Here is a 21,239-nt window from a genome sequence, read left to right as displayed (position 1 = left end):
TTTTTTTTTCAAAAACAATTTTTATGCCTAATTTACTTGAAATTTGTTTATGTTTGTACATTTGATATCATTTAATATATTATTTTTTATTATTTTTCTTCCCTTTTAAAACCAAAATGAATCGACTCTATTTATATATATGCACATATTGCTTTCTTGTATCACCAAAAAGTTTCATTAAAATAGGTGATCCCATATCCTATATTTTTAGCATCCTCTTGAAAATGTATACAGTACAGCATGTATACAGAGGTTTAGGTAAGGTATGTACATCGTATTTCAAGTGCTGTTGCATGACCCAGCTTGGAATCTAGTGTCATTTTCAGATGACTAAACGTATCGTTGTATGTTATAATAGCTCCATCGATGATGAGACATGGAATATGGTACATTTTTTATTTTTAAAATTTTATGTACAAATTTTAGCCTATCGAACCTATTTCTACATTTTTGGTTCATTTATTTTTTTACACACCTTGTGATCTTAGAAGATATAAGAAAACGTTCCATTTTTTACATCAATCATTTTTGGAAATCAGGAGTATATATCAAGGAAAGTGTCGGTCAGTCTAGTAGACAGTTGTAGTATGCACGTACTACACACATATGCCAGTACTTGTCAAAAATATTAAGGAAGATAGCAGAACAAATTAGTTTTCTTTTAAGTGACTTTTCTATTACATCTCTTATTCGGTGAATTTGGTCTATTTTTGAATGTTTTGTTCGGAATCCAAATTCATGGTCTGGTATAAGCTTATAAGATGATTTTTTAGCAGACAAATTGCGAACTTTAACGATATTATATTGACGTCAATTTTTATTGAAATTTTAGATTTACATAATTATAGATTGTAGCAAACCCTGCTATCTGCTATCATCGTACCTTTGAAATTCTGACAAATAATTTTATTAACTTTCACAGATAACTTGAAACCTCACTGTTGCAATCGTCGCATTTTTAACGATTTCGTAAGAATTCTTTTTATTATTATTTCTTTATTGATTTTTATACAATATTTATACAATTCCAATTACAATTAAGGGGAGAAAATTCGAAAGGTAGGTTGAGATGGGAAGTTGGGGTCCGAGTGAATCGAAGTCACGATAGCTCAAGTGGTAGAGGAGCGGCGTATCTAGCCGAAGGTCGTGGGTTCTAATCCAGCTTATGACACTATTTTTTTCATTTCAACCAATACCTTACATAAAGATTAATTAATTGAAAAAAATATTTATACATTTAACAATGGATGGGGGGCGTCGGTGGCCGCAACTGTTTATGCGTTGACACGGCGCTCATCAGGTACACATCAGGTATGGTAAAGGTACTTGGTTCGAATCCAGCGGCCCTGCATTCGAACCCGACATACTTACAAATTACAAAATTTGTTTACAATTTACAAAATAAAATGGATGGGGAGAGAAACCAGCCATTGCTGGAACTCTCAGTGTTTAGGATTGTGGTTGATTCCTTTAGGGTTGTGTTAGGAGGTAACTAGGCCAATGTCTTTTTAATCGGCGTGGAGGATTGTTCGAACGTTGAAGAGAGGGTTTGAGCTAGTAAATTGGTGTGGAAGTTAAGGAATCGAGTTCGAATCATGTCCGTCATGAATGATATGCTAGTTCTTTACGAATGATTTGGTTAGTGACGTAGAAGGGACCGATGAGGATGCGACGGAGGACTTTTGATTGAAAGGATTTGATTCTTTGGATATTGGCTTACTTGGCTAAATCCCACTGGTCGACTCTGTAAGTTCAAATCGGTCTATTTAATGCCTTATTTATCGTTAATTTTTTGTGATACCCATTGCGGATTTGGGTTTGAATTGTCCGTGTCATCGGTTGATTTCTTGTCGTTTTGCTTTATGTGCGTGTCCTGTGTAAGTCTGCGCCACCGAGTAATTAAGTCTAGGTGATCTTGGGCTGTTTTTGCTGCAAGGATAGGGTCAATATGTGAGGAGAGGATTGTGATGTCGTCCGCGAAGGTTGTGATGTGGGTGTACGGTGTATAGGTATTTCAACGGATAAACTGTGTAGAGAAATGGTCCTAGGATACTCCCTTGGGGAATGCCGACCTTGATAGGCTTGTTGTCTGAAAATTTAGAGCCAATTCTCACCTCGAACCAGCAATAACCGTCTTGAACCTATAGACGTCACAGCGGAAATCGCCAATGTTTCCGAAAAGCGCCTTTCAATATCGATTTTTTGACTTTTTGATAAAAGCCATTGTTGAAGAAAGAAGTGAGGTTAGCGATTAAAAATCTCCCGTACAAGCTAATTGCTTTGTACAGCCTATATGCACTATGCGCGTAGCCTTAGAGAGAAAATCACCTTCGCATTCAGGTTAGATCCTGTGTGTACGATATATCTTTATTTCAGGTACGGATCCTTTTATAATATACATGAATTGTGAGGTACCATTAAACACGGTCAGAGAATATGTGTGAATCGATTAAAAAAGAAACCATAAACACAACTAGTTGGATGAGTTGGAAGAGAGCTCACAGCTAGGTCATTTCAGCACCCATCGGAATCAGTCTCCAATTCACTCACTGTCACTCTTAAATTCTTTCATATTTACATATCATTCACTCAGTCAGAGTGGTGGAGTACCCTCTCTCTCTCTACACATTCACTCCAATACTCACCAGTACTAACTACCAACACTACACAAAACTATCAGTACTATATACAATAAAACAGCCCTTTTTCCTCCAAGAATCGATATACAGGACTCCCTGCCCCACTCAAGCACAATTCACATATCGGGTTGCATTCCTACGCGCTCTCTATATGGAGCCAAGACGTTGTACCCTTCAATTAGGTGGGACATACCAAGGAATATTTCTTCTACATGCCGGACACTTTTTTGTTGGGTGTTTTTTCAAAAGTAGGGATAGGGATAAAAGAGGCGGCCACAAGGCCTACTTCACCTCGACCTGAATAGATCTATTGTGCTCCTCTGTTATTGATAACTCACTGGCCAGCTTAACCAGCCTCCACAGCTTTGCCAGCGGTTCCTTGGTGTAGGATATTGCTAGTGGTTTTTCTTGTCCTAGTTGAAAGAAAGTTATATTTGGTGTTGTATAGGAAGGTTCCTCGATATGTACCTTTTAATCGAAAGGTGCCATTCCTTGGCTCCATATCGTGAGCGTGTAGGAAGGCCACCAGACATTAGAATTGTAACTGAGTACGGCAGCGAGTATTTGAAAGTAAAAATCTTTGTAAATGAATCTTGTTTTGTGCTTCCTATTGTGTATATTGAGAGTGATTGTATTTATTATCATGAATGTGTTGTGTAAGAGGTACTCGAATACTGAGTACCGCGTCGACCTTAGGAATAGGGATAGGGATGTAATAGATGGCCACAAGGCTTTCTGCACCTCGTCCTGAATAGATCTATTTTGCACCCCTGTTTTTTATAACTCACTGGCCAGCTTCAGGTGTTAATCGACCTTCATAGCCTTACCAGCGGCTCCTTAGTGTAGGATCTTGCTTGTGGTTTTTCCTGTCCTAGTGGCAAGAACCTGCATAGACCTTCACAGAAACATAAAACGTGTTCTGCGGTCTCCTCCTCTTCCTGGCAGTATCTTTCTTCTGTCTGTACTCCTGTCTGGTGTATGTGCTTTCATAAGTGGCAGTGCCCCCGTCAGGAATCCAACCAGAATCCTGGTTCGGTTGCGGTTGCCTTCCAGTAATTCTTTTGTAAGTTTTGCGTATGGTCCTTCTATGAATCTCTTTGCGTTTCTCACACCTGTTGTATTGTTCCACCAGGTTTTAGACTCATTAAGGATCCATTTTAAGATGTATACTCTTTTTGGCAGGCTGCTAGACTACAGTAGGGTTCTGGGCCCATAGAGTCCATGTTGTCTCCCTTTTTGGCCAACATGACAACCTTTTCGTTGCTCCTTCTAGTGACCCATGCCAGGGTGAGGTCATTAGTGTCACTGACTTTCGACGTAATTCTGTGTCAACGTCGCATAGCTTATCCTTAATAGAGGATAACCCGTCTTCTACGAGTCGGGTCCTCCGAGGGCCACCTATCGACACTCTTGATACGTTGATGAAACGATGTTAAATATCTCGATTAGTAACTGGTTTAGATATGACAAATATATGACTTTTTTACAGTAATTAATTTATTTTGAACATTTCTATCCCCAAATTTTCAGCTTCCTTCTTATAGTTCTTTTTTTAAGGTTCCGTTAGAGTCGTAATGTTTTTCCAGTTTGACGTCATCTTTGATGTTAATCTTCAATGAGGTACTTAATACCTTATTCGCCTTTTTCCTCAGCCTGTCGGTTCATTTGGAACAAGCGGTTCAAAGCGCTTCAGGGAGAATGTCTAAAAATTAAAAAAAAATATATATATATATAAAATAACAGCTGTGTGTGTTATTTAACTCTGGCCTCGGGAGTACATTTCAACCAGTCGATCAGGCAGTTCAAATAGATCCTGTACATTCTTTGATTTCTGAGAACCGCGTCTATGGCTAAGTTGCCGTACCTGTCTGTGTTTCAACCGTGACGGCGGCAGCGACGCAAAAGGAAAGCATGAACATAACAAAAAGATGAGCACATCGTGTTCCGGATGTCACCGGGGTTCTGACCCACGTGGAAAAGTCCAATTTATACTGAGTACAATCGGAAAGATGACTTCCTTCGGCTTATTTAATAATACCCTTTAATTGTATTATTGTCCTTGCTAGAGCGACAATAATAGACCGCTCCTGGAGGTTTAGGTAATAACGTGGAACTTTATTTTAACGTATGACAAATTGAAAACTCTTTTTAAAACTTATATGGTGTGACGTATGTTTTAGAAAAACGTTTTCTTTATCGTGCCTACGTTTCGATCTTTATTGAGATCATCTTCAGGGCCTTGCATTGCCTGCATTTCAACAAAACGTTCTCTGATTGATAGGTGATGCAAGTTTCTTTTGAATGATGGCGATGTCCTTCAGAATACTCTTTGCTTGGTGTCCATATATAGTTGAAATCTATTCATAGAATCCCATGTCCTTCGTTATTCTCGTGTAGAAATGTGTGGTGTTTAGTGACAGTTAGTTAATGATTATTTGGAGATCGTGACTACGGTATGGTGTGACGTAGATTTTAGAAAACAATTTTCTTTATCGTGCCAACGTTTCGATCTTTATTGAGATCATCTTCAGGGCCTGCATTTCAAAAACAAAAGTCACACCAGACCGCATCTCACGATCTCCACATAATCATTAACTAACGGTCACTAAACACCACACATCATTTTAAAACTTCCATTCATGTGAATACCTACGATTATGCCAATTAATCGTGCTCATCCGCCGGTTGTTGAACTTTTGACACAATCGAGACAATGAGACATTTCACAGTTGATAGTTAGACCTTGACAAATGAACATCAACATCTTGTCTGTGCTATCTCCAAATATTACTCTTACAGCTACAATCAATAAATTAGGATATTATCTTTTTTTTTAATGTTAGAAAATAGTATCGAAGGGATCCCTTCCGATAAAACGATTATTGATTAGTTTCATGAATTTAAATACATCAGTAAATTCGTTGATTCAAATATCCTCCATTTTGAAATTAAACTTTGAACCATGACATCCAATATACACCAAAAATTCAGTTTTCCTTACTCTAGACCATTATAAAGCAACTTTTAATCTAAACAATTCACTAGTTTCGTGGTCCGCTTGACCAATTAATATATTACAATTAATTAAGGTTTTCAGTTGAGATAAAAAAGTCAATGGCACGAGCGGGATTCGAACCCACGACCTTCGGCTAAATACGCCGCTGCTCTACCACCTGAGCTATCGTGACCTCGATCCGTTCGGACATCAACTTCCCATCTCAACCCCACCTTTTGAATTTTCCCTCCTTTTTGCCATTTTTCAAATGTCGTGTAATCGGATTGCGTATCAAGCCGAAGATCGTGGGTTCGAATCCCGCTCGTGCCATTGACTTTTTATCTCAACTAAAAGCCTTAATTAATTATAATATATTAATTGGTCCAGCGGACCACGAAATTAGTGAATTGAATAAGTTTAAAAGGAAGTATACCCCATCTCAACCATACCTTTTTTTTACTTTTCCCTCATTTTTGCCATTTTTCAAATGTCGTGTGATCAATTTGATTCTCGGCGACAAATGAAAAGGCCACGGAGAGCTTTAGTGAAGGTATACTTCATATTACAATTAATTAAGGTTTTCAGTTGAGATAAATTTAATAAATAAATTTTAATCTAAACGTTCAAAATAGTGGTTCTATGAGACTTCCAACTCTTCGATTGCTACTTAAACTTAGATGCGAGGAAGTTTTCCTCAATTCTGTGACATGGAAGGAAGACGACGGAAATTGTTTGTGTGCGCTCTGTAACGTAAGAGTTAGAGAAGATATTTTTCATTTTGTTGCCCAGTGTCCTATCTTGTAAGAGCTCCGTATCCTGTGTCTATGGTCTAAAACGCTTTCCAGGTCTCAGTTCCTTGATCTGTTAAATATCTTGGATATTGAGAGGTCGAAAGGTCTGGCACACTGCACGTCATGCCTGGCAAAATAGGTACGAATACAACATCGAAACAATTTTTTTATTTGTTGTACCTAAAATCAGCTCGTATATATAATTTAGGTTTTATTTATAGTTATCTATTGTTACTATTATTATACAGTTTATTTTTATTTTTTGCACGCCTGTAAAAGAACAATCAACTTCCGGCAGACGGATACCATCCATGCTGTAAAATGCTTTAAATATTGTATAATATGAAATGCTCCGCTTTAATGTAAATAAAGCATGTTATCTATATATCAAAGTCAGTTTTACTTTTAAAAAAACCTGGAAAAGCCTTAAGGTTTTGTAGTTTTCCGCTGTTTGTAATGGCTGCCTTGGTACGCACGTAGAGAAAAAAAAGCCCAAACGATCATTTATCAAGTCAATAACAGCAGAAACTTATTAAAATGCAAAAAGAAAAAACTAAAAATCTAATTCGTATTCTGAAGGCTGTTAAACGGAGCGTTAAGGAAGACGGTATAAAAGGGAGATTTCACTTGTTGTTAATCGCAGTTGATCAACAGATCGAAATGAAGTGTGTAGTGTCTATTTTCTTCCTTTCGGCCCTCGTCGTCGCCTTTGCGGCTGAAAAGTATACGACCAAGTACGACAACATCGATTTGGACGTGGTCCTCAACAACGAAAGGCTGTACAAAAAATACTTCCAATGCCTCACCAACGCCGGCCGGTGCCCTCCTGATGGAAAGGAGCTGAAAGGTAAGACAATTTTTATATTTGATAAAACAGTAAGGTGGATTTTTTAAGATTTAACCACCGAATAGATAATTATAACTAATGCTTTCTGTTAAAAGTCTAATAAACTGCAAAGATGAAGAGAAAACATACGGAGAGAGTATTTTGTTTTAAATTAATCTTTAAATAAGGTATTGGTTGAAATAAAAAAGTCGGTGTCACGAGCGGGATTCGAACCCACGACCTTCGGCTAAATACGCCTCTGCTCTACCACTTGAGCTATCGTGACTTTGATCCACTGTAACACCAACTCTCCACCTCAGGGGCGTAGGTGGCCGCAACGGTTAGGCGTTGACACGGCGCTCATCATTCTAAAGGTAAAGGTCCCGGGTTCGAATCCAGCGGCCCTGCCTTACAAATGATTTTTAAAAAAATAAAAAAAAAAAAAAAAAACCTCATCTCAACCTACCTTTCGAATTTTCCCTCCTTTTTTGCCATTTTTTTTTTATCTCAACCTATACCTGACATAAAGATTAATTAATTGAAAAAAGTTATTTGGTAAATCGGACCACGAACTCTAATGGATTTAATTTTTTTAAATCTTGAACAGTAAATTCTTCAAATATCATAATATTAGTCACGGCTTGAATATTTCGATTTTTTTTTATTGCAATAAGAAATTTTCAATTGTCTGATAAAATGTGAAATTTTTAAGGTTTTATCGAAATATGTAGACCGGCAGTTAAAATACATTAAATGAGCATTTACAATTTATTTATAATTTTGATCAAAACTAGCCCAAGTTTCTAATATTCATAAATTTAAAAAACGTGTATCCATTTCGGTAGATTGTTGTTATATATTAATAGCAATTTTTGATTATGTAATTTAGTCTAGTCAAAGTTTTTACATCATTAACATAATCACAGTAAATTCACTAATTTCGTGGTCCGCTTGACCAATTAATACTTTACAATTAATTAAGGTTTTTAGTTGAGATGAAAAAAAGTTAACGGCACGAGAGGGATTCGAACCCACGACTTTCGGCTAGATACGCCACTGCTCTACCACCTGAGCTATCGTGACCTCGATCCACTCGGACATCAACTCCCCATCTCAACCCCACCTTATGAGTTTTCCCTATTTTTGCCATTTTTCAAATGTGTAATCGGTTTGCATTCTCGACGACAATTGAATTCGAGAATCCAAACCGATTACACGACATTTGAAAATGGCAAAAGGAGGGAAAACTCATAAGGTGGGGTTGAGATGGGGAGTTCATGTCCGAGTGGATCGAGGTCACGATGGCTCAGGTGGTAGAGCAGCGGCGTATCTAGCCGAAGGTCGTGGGTTCGAATCCCTCTCGTGCCATTAACTTTTTTTCATCTCAACTAAAAACCTTAATTAATAATCACAGTAGATGGGAATGTGTTTTGGTTCATTTTTCCATAGTATAATTTTTGTTTGGAATTTTGAAAAATTTTGAAATTACAGTTTTTTAGTTTTGTTTGTAGAGAGAGAATTACAATATATTAAAATGGTTAAATGGTTCGAAAACTATGACAAATTTGGAATTTTGAAGCATAATATCGTCTAAATCGGACTTAAAAATTTTTTATGTAAAACAATATACAATGACTGATTCATTACACATTTTACTCAATGTATTCCTTATTTTACAGAGATAAGGTCAAAAAATGAAGTACAATTTAATTTAAAAAAAAATAAAGTCAGAATAAGTGGTCAAAATTATAAGAAATGGACCGTCATAATGTATAAATATTCTTATCATGTACTATTTAATTATGATTATAATTGCTATATCACAAATGGTCATTATCATTAGTTAAAAATATCACAATTTGAAATATCAACTTAAAAACTGTTGCATGAACAAGTTAAAAGTAGGACTCGTGGATGTATAGTTTAATCAATTATTTAAAATTTTATTCAGTAAGATATTTGTTGTAAATAAAACGTTAGCTTTTCTGTCAAAGACTAGCACAAGTATGTCCAATATTTTTAACTCGTTTTATGAAAAATTACTACTCGAGTTTTTCCAAACAATGGGAGAAATTAGATACAAAAGGACGTAGTCACAAAGGTTTGTTGATATCCGATTCAATGATGACAATTTGGATTATAACATTTAAAATCTAGTAAACTTTATTATTGTCTCGTTTCTGATCAGTTTATCTGGTCACGTTTGGCCATCTTTTGTTTTGGGTTTGTGCCTCTCCCAGCTTATAACCCTGACCAGCCGCCTTAACCAGACCAGTATATCAACTACCAAACTTTAAATTCTCAAACACGTTTTAATAATAATTCCACGGTTCGAGGGTCAGTGAGGGGGTCGGCAGCGCAGTATGCTGGGAAAAATACGCTAAAACAATTCCTCTCCCAAAGGCTGCAAGTATCTTTACCGCAAAGTTGACCGCATATCATCCGCGCTGAGTGAAACTGAACACATTGAGTGCAACCAATATATCATATGCACCGACTCACTCAGTGCGGTCTTAGCCATCCGTAATATCTTCACCATGGACCCACTAATCCAGGCAATGCAAGAGAAAATCAGGGAAGTACACGAACAAAGAAAAGAGGTAGTTATTGCCTGGATACCGGGCCATGTAGGCATAGAAGGTAAAAAAAATGCCGATCAAGCTGCCAAACGAGCAGCGATAATGCCACATGACCCGGAAACTCCCGTGAGCCCAGCGGACGTCAAAAAATATATGAAAAATCTTTGTTGGAAAGATTGGCAGACCCACTGGGACAAAATGACCGACAAATTAAAAGAACTAAAACAGTCGGTCAAACCGTGGACCATGGATAGTATGAGCAAAACAGAGAGAATAATGTTGACCCGACTGCGAATAGGCCACACTAGACTGACGCATGGTCATCTCTTGGCGAGAAAAAGTCCACGGAGATGCCCATTGTGCGGCGCACAAATAACTGTTAAGCATTTACTAACTGAATGCGAACTATTGGCGCCGCACAGAACAAAGTCTGGCCTTTCCTCGAGTTTGAAAGAGGTTTCACAACACAGCAATGACAACAGCAAGAAAGTAATCGGATATCTGAAGCAAATAAATGCATATGGTCGCCTTTAATGCTTCTCCACGCGTGGTTTCATTTTCCCTTCCTGAAGTGAGTGTATTTATTGGCGAGAATGTGTGAGTGTATGGGTGTGTAGTGGTCGGAATATCGAGTACCCCACAGTCCCACCAAACTAGGATAGATATCTCTTTGTGTGTTTTGGGTAGAATGAATGTATTTATTGGCGCGAAAGTGAGAGTGTATGGGTGAGTCGTGCAGGAATATCGAGTACCCCACAGTCCCACCAAACTAGGATAGATATCTCTTTGTGTGTTTTGGGTAGAATGAATGTATTTATTGGCGCGAAAGTGAGAGTGTATGGGTGAGTCGTGCAGGAATATCGAGTACTCCACAGACCCACTTTTTAGGTTAGTATTAGGCTATAATATCTTTTAGAGTGAATGGGCGGAGGCACTGTTGTAATATTAAATGCGCAATGGTTCCGCATTTTTTCTATTTGTAAATTTAGAATGATCGGTTACTGTTTGAGTGAATGCATTTATTAGTGCGATAGTAGTGTATGCATGGGTGGGTCTATGGTGGAATATCAAGGACCCCATAAACCCACCAACCTAGGTTAATATTTTAGATTAATTGTAATTTTAATTGTACGTAATGTATGGATGTATTTATTAGCGTGAACGAGGGCGGGTCTTCAGAGGAATATCGAGTACTCTAAAACCCGCATATAGGCTAGGCTAGGACTGAATGTTAGTGAATGAGATAGTTTTCAGAGCCGTGTGGGAGAGCTAAAAATATAGAAATAACCTCCCAGAACACAACTAGAAAGATCACCAGACTTCCTACAGAAAAGCTAAGTTTTAAAAAAATAAATAAATAAAATATATAAATAAATAAATTTTTAAAACGTGAGGTGGAAGAAATGCGAGGTGCCGGCAATAGCCCAGGCAGCTAGCCGGACGAAAAAAAAAAAAAAATAAATAAAATAAATAAATAATAATTCCAAGTGATTAATTTTAAATGTATTCCTTTTCTTGACAGCATCCCTGCCGGACGCACTTGCCACCAACTGTGCAAAATGTTCCAAAAAACAGAAGGAAGGAAGCGAAAAAGTTATCAATTTCATAGTCGAGAAGAAGCCGAAAGACTTCGAAAAACTTGAGGAGCTTTACGACCCCGACGGCGTGTACAGGAAGAAGAACCCGAAAGTCAAGAAACACTCAAAGAAGGAAAATTGATTTTTAACATTGCAAGTCCCTCAATATCTATATACATGTATATCTATAAATAATAAAAGTATAATTTAATGTTTTATCGCTTTTTCGACGTTTAATTGTATTGTAAATTAAAACTATATTTAACAAAACACGTTTTTCATTTGAAACAAAATTTTCACCTATTGTTTGATATATCGTAATATATTTAATTAATATATAATATATATATTGTAATATATTGTATGATTTCTATCAAATAAGCCAATTATGGTAGATAATTTTAAAGCTAGAAACAATATTATGGAATGTTTAGTACTGGTTTCTTTACATGAATATAATAATTATAATAACATACGTTTAATATGTAACTTAGAAGTTATAGATATTTCAAATTAAATTCACTCTTTCTACTTCCTGTTGTATGTTGTAATGAAATGAAATGTTGTATTTCTAATTACTACATAGTATATATAAAATATATGTACAACATTAAAAAAAAAGTCGAATAACGTTAATTAGTAAGAATTTTCAAACGGTAGCCTACATTTTAATTTGCAGATTCATAAATCCATCCGATGTTATGAAAAAATGGGAAAATATTGACAATCGTTTCAGAAAAACGTGACTTTTAATACGTGATGTTCGATTGCTTTTAATAATTTCTACTCTATCATTACAGATTGATTTCTTCATAACACACTAACATTATTGGATGATTTTTAAATACAATATATATGTAGAAATAGATAAATATAATATTACAATAGATATAAATATGTACATATATATAGTAAAAAGAGTTGGGCAAAAGGGCGAATTTGAATTAGAAAAAAGTGAATTCAATTTGCAAAACGGTAAATTTTATTTGTAAAAGTATGAATTTTACTTACAAAACAGTGTATTTAATTTTAAAAAAACTATATCAAAGGTCAACTTTTATTTGTTATAAAATCATTTCGTTAAAATGTTCAAAAAATCAGCGTTGATAGTTACTTAACGATGTTTTGTTCTTAACTGGTTGAATTAAAGAAAGACAAGGAATTTGAGTTTCAAATAAAAAAATCCCTCCTGGTGGCGAATTTAAATTGAAAAGAGTGAATTTAATTTGCAAAACGGTAAATTTAATTTGTAAAAGTGTGAATTTTATTTGCAAAACGGTAAATTTAATTTGTAAAAGTGTGAATTTTATTTGCAAAAAATTTTATTTAATTAAAAAACTATATCAAAGATCAACTTTTAACCATTGACCATTAACCATAAAATCATTTCGTTAAAATGTTCAAAAATCAGCGTTTATGACGATCTTTTGTTCTTAACTGGTTGAAGTAAAGAAAGAAAAGGAATTTGGGTTTCAAATAAAAGATTGGTGGCGAATTTAAATTGAAAGAGTGAATTCAATTTGCAAAAAGGTAAATTTAATGTGTGGTGTTTCGTGACCGTTAGTTAATGATTATTTGGATATCGTGAGATGCGGTCTGGTGTGACGTATTAGAAAAACATTTTCTATACCGTACCAACGTTTCGATCTTTATTGAGATCATCTTCAGGGCCTTAAAGGGGGGGGATTTATAAATATTGTTTGAATTTTACAAATACATATAGGATGTGGAAAAATATTAAGAATTTATACAATGCTTAAAAATTTTAGATTAAACAAACGAATTTGTACAATGTTAGACAATTTTAGATTCAATCAAAGTATTTTTACTCGGAAAACAAACACTGAGTGAGAAGAAATACTTTCATTAATCTAAAATTTTCTCGCATTGTACAAATTCATTTTTTTAAATCTAAAATTTTCTAGGAACAGTTACAGGACAATTTTTAGGTTAGTTCAAGAAGGTTTAATTTAGAGAATATTTTTACATAAGACGCTCAATTCGAAAATTCATTAAAAATTAACTGAACACCTCCTTTTTTAATACTTGTCAATAGTTAATAGCAAAACTATTAAAATAACATCTCATTAGCCAGTTGAACTAACCCAAAAATAATATGTTAATATTTTGTCATAAACATTTTTTACTATAGACAATTAGTACAAAAGCTAGTATTAATTTTTTTTAAATCTATCTAATTTAATCATCTTAGGCCTCCTAGAAAAAAATATTAACTAGATCAAATAACATCTTATTTTTTTAACTAACCTAAAAAAAAGTCTGGTAATTGTTAATGAATTTTTGAAATTTGAAGGGTTTGAAAAAATAAGGTGTATTTTAAATCTAGAGGATATTTTTCCCTAGGATGCCTAGGGAACCATTTCAAACATTCATAAAAAAATTAACCGAATCCTTCCTTTTTAGATGAAAAAATTGTCAAACCATTAAAATTATTTTAAGGAGGTTAATAAGCTGTACTTAGATATAGAGAATATTTTTGTAATGATACGGTTCAAAATTCATTAAAAATTAAAAGAATCCTTTCTTTTTTAATGTTTTTCAGTAGTGAAAACAATTTCTGTCAAAACATTAATATTAAATTTTTAAGCTGTTATTTGATCTAGCAAACATTTACAGCTAGGTGCCTAAGGCCATTTCATTGCGAAGGAACGAGGTAATTTACAAAAAAGTCATAAAAACAATATTATCTTAAATTGATAATAATGTTAGTATTAGTTTTCTTCATTAGGTACTTTTATTAAATTTATTTTTTAATTATTGTATTATCCTCCAGAGACGGAGTGATTTAAACATTTTTTTATCTACCTCTATGGGTTATTGTAAGTAATAAGAAAAAAATTTATTTACAAGAAAAATTGGACAAATAATTATATAAACCTTCAAAATTTGAAAATGTTTCTTCTTCAAATTCTAAAAAGAAATATGTAACATTTCATTTATTAAACAATTATTTTTTTTCAATTGTTCATCTTGAAAACATGTATGAACTTTTAAAGTAAAGCCACTGTTTCGGTTTTGTCTTAATATTAGCAATCTTTGATTCATTATTAGTGTTTAGTTACTGTATCTCATATTTTAGCTTTTTTTAATCAACTATGGTATGATTTTCCTATTTGAACCTATTTTCCACATCCTACATGTATTTGTTAAATTTAAACAATGTTTGTAAATCCCAGGCCCTGAAGATGATCTCAATAAAGATCGAAACGTTGGCACGATAAAGAAAATGTTTTTCTGAAACCTACATCACAGATGCGGTCCTCCGAATAATCATTTTCCTATTTGTTGATAAGATCTGTAACTTTAAAAAATGCTGTTTGTTACTTAAAAGTTTTTCCTTCAACCCTTTTCCCAAATCTTTGCAAAACTACACTTCTTAAAAGTTATTGACCTGCTGGCCAAAATATTTATATCGTTCTTATTTTTAGTCTAGACTGAATTATCCTTTTACTTCGTTATACTGAGAAAACAAAGGATTCCGAAGGACGGGAAATTTTTCAAACCGACTTACAAACCACCTTTCTAATTTAAGGTGGATAAATGATTTACGAGCGCGGCGAAGTTGTAAAGTAATAATTTCAAACGGATCGGATTTTTAGGTAGACCGAGGAGTGGGCGAAACTTCCAGTTAATTTTATGGTCGAAAAGCCAGGGGGTAATCCGTTTAGTAGACGCTTTCCGTGTCAACTCTCCTCGTCGGGACAGGTAAAAAAAGGGGTCTTAAATTTTAATCACCTGATAAACTATTATAATTGGGAATTCCCAGTGGAATCGGAAAAGTCTGGCTTGTTCCAAATTCGGTATTTCCATTCGGTCTGTCCCGTCGATTTTCGGGTCTGTTAGTCTGGTAGAAAAGTCTGCGGCTTTCTAAAGACAATGCACCCTGACACAACGCCGACGTGGGTGAGCCCGACTCTCGAAGACAAAGTTCCTGGAAGGTCATTGGAGCATAATGCTCCAGGTATTTCCAAAGATCCTCACTAGATAGATTGCGGAACAGTTGTGAGTTCCAGCGCGTACTACGTACTTATTGGAACTTATTAAAAAAAGGCTTGACTTCAATTACACGTTTCGATTAATCACTTACACCAAATAGTCAGAGGAAACTAAGATCTCAACATAAAATTTACGAAGCTGACAAATGTAAACTCTCACAATTTCTCTTACTACTTAAAATTAACTTACAAATAGACTCCTTTCATTAATAATCAACTAAGCTATTGTTTTATGTCAGGAGAATGCCACAAGAAAAAATTTATTGGTTCAATGGCGTCTAAAAGAGATATCGCCTGGTGGAAGTTAGAAGATGCCGTTGCAAAAATTAACTTTCAAAATTTACACTTGTCGATTATATTCTAAATTCTCCGTGACCATTTCATTTATCGCCGAGAATCAAATAGATTATACGACATTTGAAAAATGGCAAAAAGGAGGGAAAATTCAAAAGGTAAGGTTGAGATGGGAAATTAGTGTCCGAGTGGATCGAATTTACGATAGCTCAAGTGGTAGAGTAGCGGCGTGTCTAGCCGGAGGTCGTGGGTTCGAATCCCGCTCGTGCCAGTGACTTTTTTATCTCAACTAAAAACCTTAATTAATTGAAATATATTCTAAATGAAGGAAGAGATCATTTTGAAGATTTATTACAGATATTAATTTAACTAAAATTTTGGGAGATAGTCGACTTAGACGTCTCGATACTTGAGTTCCTCAAGCGAGACAATAATCTTAAAAAATTAATTAAGTTAAAATTAATTAAATTAAGAGGCCATGTATCCTGTTTATGAATAAGATTATTGCCTTCTTAACAATAATACTCCAAAAAACAAAAATTGACTTTCAGAATTTACACTTCAAATATATTCTAAATGATGGAAGAAGATAATTTTAAAGATTTATTACAGATATTAATTTAACTAAAATTTTGGGAGATAGTCGACTTAGTTAGACGTCTCGATACTTGAGTTCCTCAAGCGAGACAATAATCTTAAAAAATTAATTAAGTTAAAATTAATTAAAGTAAGAGGTCATGTATTCCGTCTATGAATCAGATTATTGCCTTCTTATCAAAATTACCTCAAAAAGCAAGAATAGTTTTATATTATTAAAGCCTAATAATCTTATTAGAGAAACATTAAATGTAAATTATTTTTACCAAGTTTGATATTATACATCAATAGAATAGTTTTTAATATTTTCATTATAACTTATAAAATTGATTAAAAAAATGGTTAACTTTTAAGATTATAACGAGCTATCAGTAATATTTTTTTCGATTTCGAAATTGAAAGTTAAAGAATTTGTAATCTATTTAGTTACTGTGGTTGAATAATTTAATTGATTCACTGGCGTCAAAAAGAAAAATGTAAAGTGCGAAGATGTTGCACAAACCGGTTTACAAAATTTGTATGTAAAAATAACCGGTTGATTAAAATTTGGGGAGATGATTATTTGGAGATCGTGAGATGTGGTCTGGTGTGACGTAGGTTTTAGTAAAACATTTTCTTTATCGTGCCAACGTTTCGATCTTTATTGAGATCATCTTCAGGGCTCAAAGTGTTTGTTTTCCGTGTAGATGTGTTATTCTTGTGTGTCCTGTTGACTTAGCTTTGTTAAACATTTGGTCTTTTTCAAGTGACAGAAATTGAAGAGGCCACGCTTCCAATAAAAATAAATAATTAAATAAAATTTAAAAAAAATCAGACGGTGCAATCCAAATATTTTTATTAACAAAATTACAAAATTAAGTGAAAATACAAACATACGAATATTCCAGTAATAGCCTAATAATTAATTGCGTTTAAAAAAAGTTCTAAAATTTGCCCTGTTTGACATTAGACATCAATGGACAAAGATTTTTTTCTATAACTTTAAAAAGTAGAAGTTTAAAAATACTCAGTTGCCTAAAAGTTTCTGAGCTATTCAACTTGGGCATGTTGAACGTCTCGATACTCGGGTGTGTCTAGTGACAGAAATTTAAGAATTTTGCGTTTTTTTCCCAAGATTTAATAACAAATAAAACTGTAAATGTAATATCAATATTTTTGTAGCGTTTAATAATGGTAAGTATTAAAAAAAAATGACCCGGTTTGACATCAAAGGTCAACACACTATTTTCTTCATGATTTGTACTTTAAAATATAGCAAAGTTCTTGAAACAAGAGAAAACTTTTAATATAACTGGATTTAGTAACGAGAAGAAAAAAAAATATATATAACATGAAAAATATATAAAATATATGTAATATATAAAAATATAAATACATAGTGTGATCTATTTGTACGCAATTAATAATAAAGAGCAATAACCAAATAATAATAATTTTACAAAATCAACTCCAAAACTATAATGAAGCAAAGAAGTGTAATTATTAATGAAGAAAAAATGGAAATTTGACATTTATTGGCATTCTTGAATGCCAATTAACAAACACAAAACATTATAAAATAAATATAAAGAATATAATAAGAAACGTCATTAGAATATTACATTTACAAAAATGTACTAAAAATTATAGTCAAATCAAGTAGAGAAGTAGTTAAAAACTAATAAAATAACTGAATTTACTAACGATTTGCAAAATAAAGTATAATGCATTGCAAGTCTACATGCTGTATAAAACCATGCACATTATGTACTTACTAATGACGAGGAAAGTAAAAATATAACCTATAAGTGCTGTTTGCTCGAAACATACAACGAAAATAAAAGTATAATAAACACAGAAAATAAGAGAAACATAATTGGAATAGTCAATTTATAAAATCTACTAAAAAAACTAAAATCGAATCAAACTGCGAGTTATAAAAGAAGAAAAAAAATGAAATACAACGTATTGTAATTTTACAATACCGTTAATAACACAGGTAAGGGATAATTTTAAATACCTAAAAAGGCTTAATCAAATCAAATGGTTCATTGCTGTGAGAGAAGAGAAAGACGTAAACATAATATGTAACTACATGAAAGCTAACTAACAAAAATATAAAGCGTAATGAACTGAGAATATGAGGATACAGAAATAGATTAAGAAAAGAAGAGAAAAATGGAAATATCTAAGCAATACAATTTACAATTATCATTACATTAACATAGGCCAAATAGTTCAAACATATTCATATTTGTAGAGCCAGAGGCACTTTGGGGATGGACAATAAAGGATGAAAAAAAGTAGACCAATAAGAAATCTATAAAAATTTTAAGAAAAGAAAATCAAAATCTTCTCAAAACTAAAAACAAATGAACGAATGTTGTTTCTAGTGAAGAAAAAAATAAAACATGCGAACACGGTCTATTCGGAAGCGAATTGACAAAAATATGAAGCCTATTAAACACAGGAAAAACAGTCGAACATAATTAATAAAATAATTAAAGTAAAAAGTCTCCTCATAAGCTCAAATCAAATTAAGTTGTGGTATTATTGAAAGTGTTGTTACTAACGAAGAGAAAAATTGAAATATTACTTCAACTTATAAGCACTTCAATGACCAACGTTACAAAAAAGGCAAAATAATCCAAAAATAATAATTTGATAGAAATCTTGGTTAGAATATAGTAATTTTAACAGGTTCATTTGAATGAGGGAAGTACGTCCAGGAGGACGAATATAGTAAATAGTACATTTAAGAGTAAAAAATAACGACGAAAAAGTAGATCTATAATAAATTTAGAAAAACGTCGCAAAAACAACAATAAACAGAGAGGTACAACGGTAGAATAATCAAATTATTTCAAATAACTAAATCAAATCAATTAATGTTGTTACGTATGAGGAAAAAATAAAACTTAAATGCTAATAACTAAATGCAGTCTTCTCGAAAGCGAATTACCAAAAATAAAAAGCTCAATAAACAAAGAAAAGTTAGTAGAATAAATACATTTACAAAAATCAATTCCAAAACTGAAGTCAAATCAAGCAGACAATATCATAAAACAAGCAAAAATATTAAATATAATTTATTATATTATATTGTAAATTTTTTAACTAAGTGAAAAATATAATGTGTGAGTGTAGTCTACATCGAATAGAATTAACAAAACTAAAGGGCATAACGAACAGAAAATATAAGGATGAACAGTGGAATAGTAGAAAAGAAAAAATTTAAAACAGGCTCTTATAGACAGAAAAAAATTAAAATATTCCGCATAAGTGATGTCTATTAGGAAGCGAATAACCCAAAATACAAGGCACAATAAACAAGATAATATAAAGTATAAGAAACAAAGGAAATAGAAACATCAGTAGAATAATACAATTCCAAACTATTTTCAAAAACGAAAGTCAATTCTACCATAGAAATACTTAAAGCTAGAGAAAATTAATAAATAAAATGTCAATAGAATAATAAATGTACAAAATCACTTCAAAAGTTCAAATAAAATTAACTTTGTGCTACTAACAAAGAGAAATAATAAAATATTGAAGTATGCATGATAAGCACTGTAATTTCAAAATCGTTAGAAAATTTAACGACACTTTATTCAAAAAATATTAATTCGATAGAAATTTTGTTTATTTTATAATGAAAACAGGATATAGGAGAAGTACAACTAAACAATGATTTCAATAAACAAATGGCCTAAAAAGAAACTCCAAACAAACAATGAAATTATTTATGAAGAGAAAACATCAAATACAACAGATAAGTTCAATATATTTGGAAATTTGTTAACAATAATAAAAAGCTTACTAAACATATGATATAGGAAAATCAAGTTTTTCACACAACATTAATTGACAAAATATTCTCAAAAAAGTAAGTCAAATCAAGGGAAGGAGTCCATAAAAAATATGAAACCTTAAATATAACTAAAGTTAATAACAGAGAAAAAAATACGTGTGTGTAATTTGGTTGCGAATTAATAAATAAATAGTTTCTTTATCAGATAATGTTACATTTTACATACATAATTTTACAAAATCATCTGGAAAAATAAAATAAAGTCAATTAGTGGAGTTACTAGAGTGTAAGCGCATTATAGCCGGAAACAAAATTGACAAAAAAAGTAAGCATAATACATGCAATAAACAGAAAATAAGAGAAAGATCAGTGGAATAATAAATATACAAAAGAGCCTTAAAATTTTAAATCAAATGAAGCACCAAGGTTACTAATAACGACAACAATAAAAATAAAACATATAAACACTGCAATTTACAACATAGTTTCAAAGTGAATACCAATTGATTTGATAAGAATATTTTTTCCAATTATTTTATTTGAAGGAAAGGTTCCAGCATACAAGGCTTCGTAATTTTGGGAGTAAAAACTAAATATTCGTTTTAAAATTCAGTTGATAGTTTTGGTTACTATTATGACTTTTTGTTTTATTTTGTTAATTTTTTTATAATGAAAACAGGATATAGGAGAAATACAAGTAAACAATGATTTCAGTAAAAAAATGGCCGTGTTCCTTAAATCGATATATAATTAAGTTATTTTTTGTCATATTTGGATTGTTTCGGAATTTTTGGCCTGTAGGCATATTCTTGTTTTATAATAAACATTAACCATTAACCAACAAATTTTTTTAATTCGGAAATTCACCAGTTTATAGTTTTATTTATTTATTTATGTTGACAATAATAAAAATTGTGGGAATTCCATCAAATTGTAAGAAAAAAATTGTCTACCTATTGTGGGGGCTGGAAGGATTTGCACCACTGGGATTTAATTTACTCTGGGATTTCCCGTGGTATTTCCTCAAGTGATAATCCCCAGAGCGATGTCAAACATTCAATTACGATTTACAATAAGTAAAACGGAGATTGAGATTAAGAGGGATATAGAGGGTGGGAGGGAGAGAGGGAGC

The 21,239-nt window shown here is 32.9% G+C and overlaps 1 protein-coding gene across 1 annotated transcript; it reads left to right on the top strand.

Annotated features, from left to right (window-relative positions):
* The first annotated feature begins 7,069 nt into the window (after window positions 1-7,069).
* LOC106668689 (ejaculatory bulb-specific protein 3-like) lies at window positions 7,070-11,658 on the top strand. The gene is made up of 2 exons (XM_014397661.2): window positions 7,070-7,272; window positions 11,353-11,658. The coding sequence occupies exons 1-2, from the start codon at window positions 7,086-7,088 to the stop codon at window positions 11,547-11,549; spliced, it is 384 nt and encodes a 127-aa protein (XP_014253147.1). The 5' UTR covers window positions 7,070-7,085; the 3' UTR covers window positions 11,550-11,658.
* The last annotated feature ends 9,581 nt before the right edge of the window (window positions 11,659-21,239 follow it).

This window comes from Cimex lectularius, unplaced genomic scaffold, assembly GCF_000648675.2.
Source record: "Cimex lectularius strain Harlan isolate CLEC.00 unplaced genomic scaffold, Clec_2.1 scaffold111, whole genome shotgun sequence".
Classification (NCBI taxonomy): Eukaryota; Metazoa; Arthropoda; class Insecta; order Hemiptera; family Cimicidae; genus Cimex; species Cimex lectularius.
This window is presented reverse-complemented; position numbering and strand designations above follow the sequence as displayed.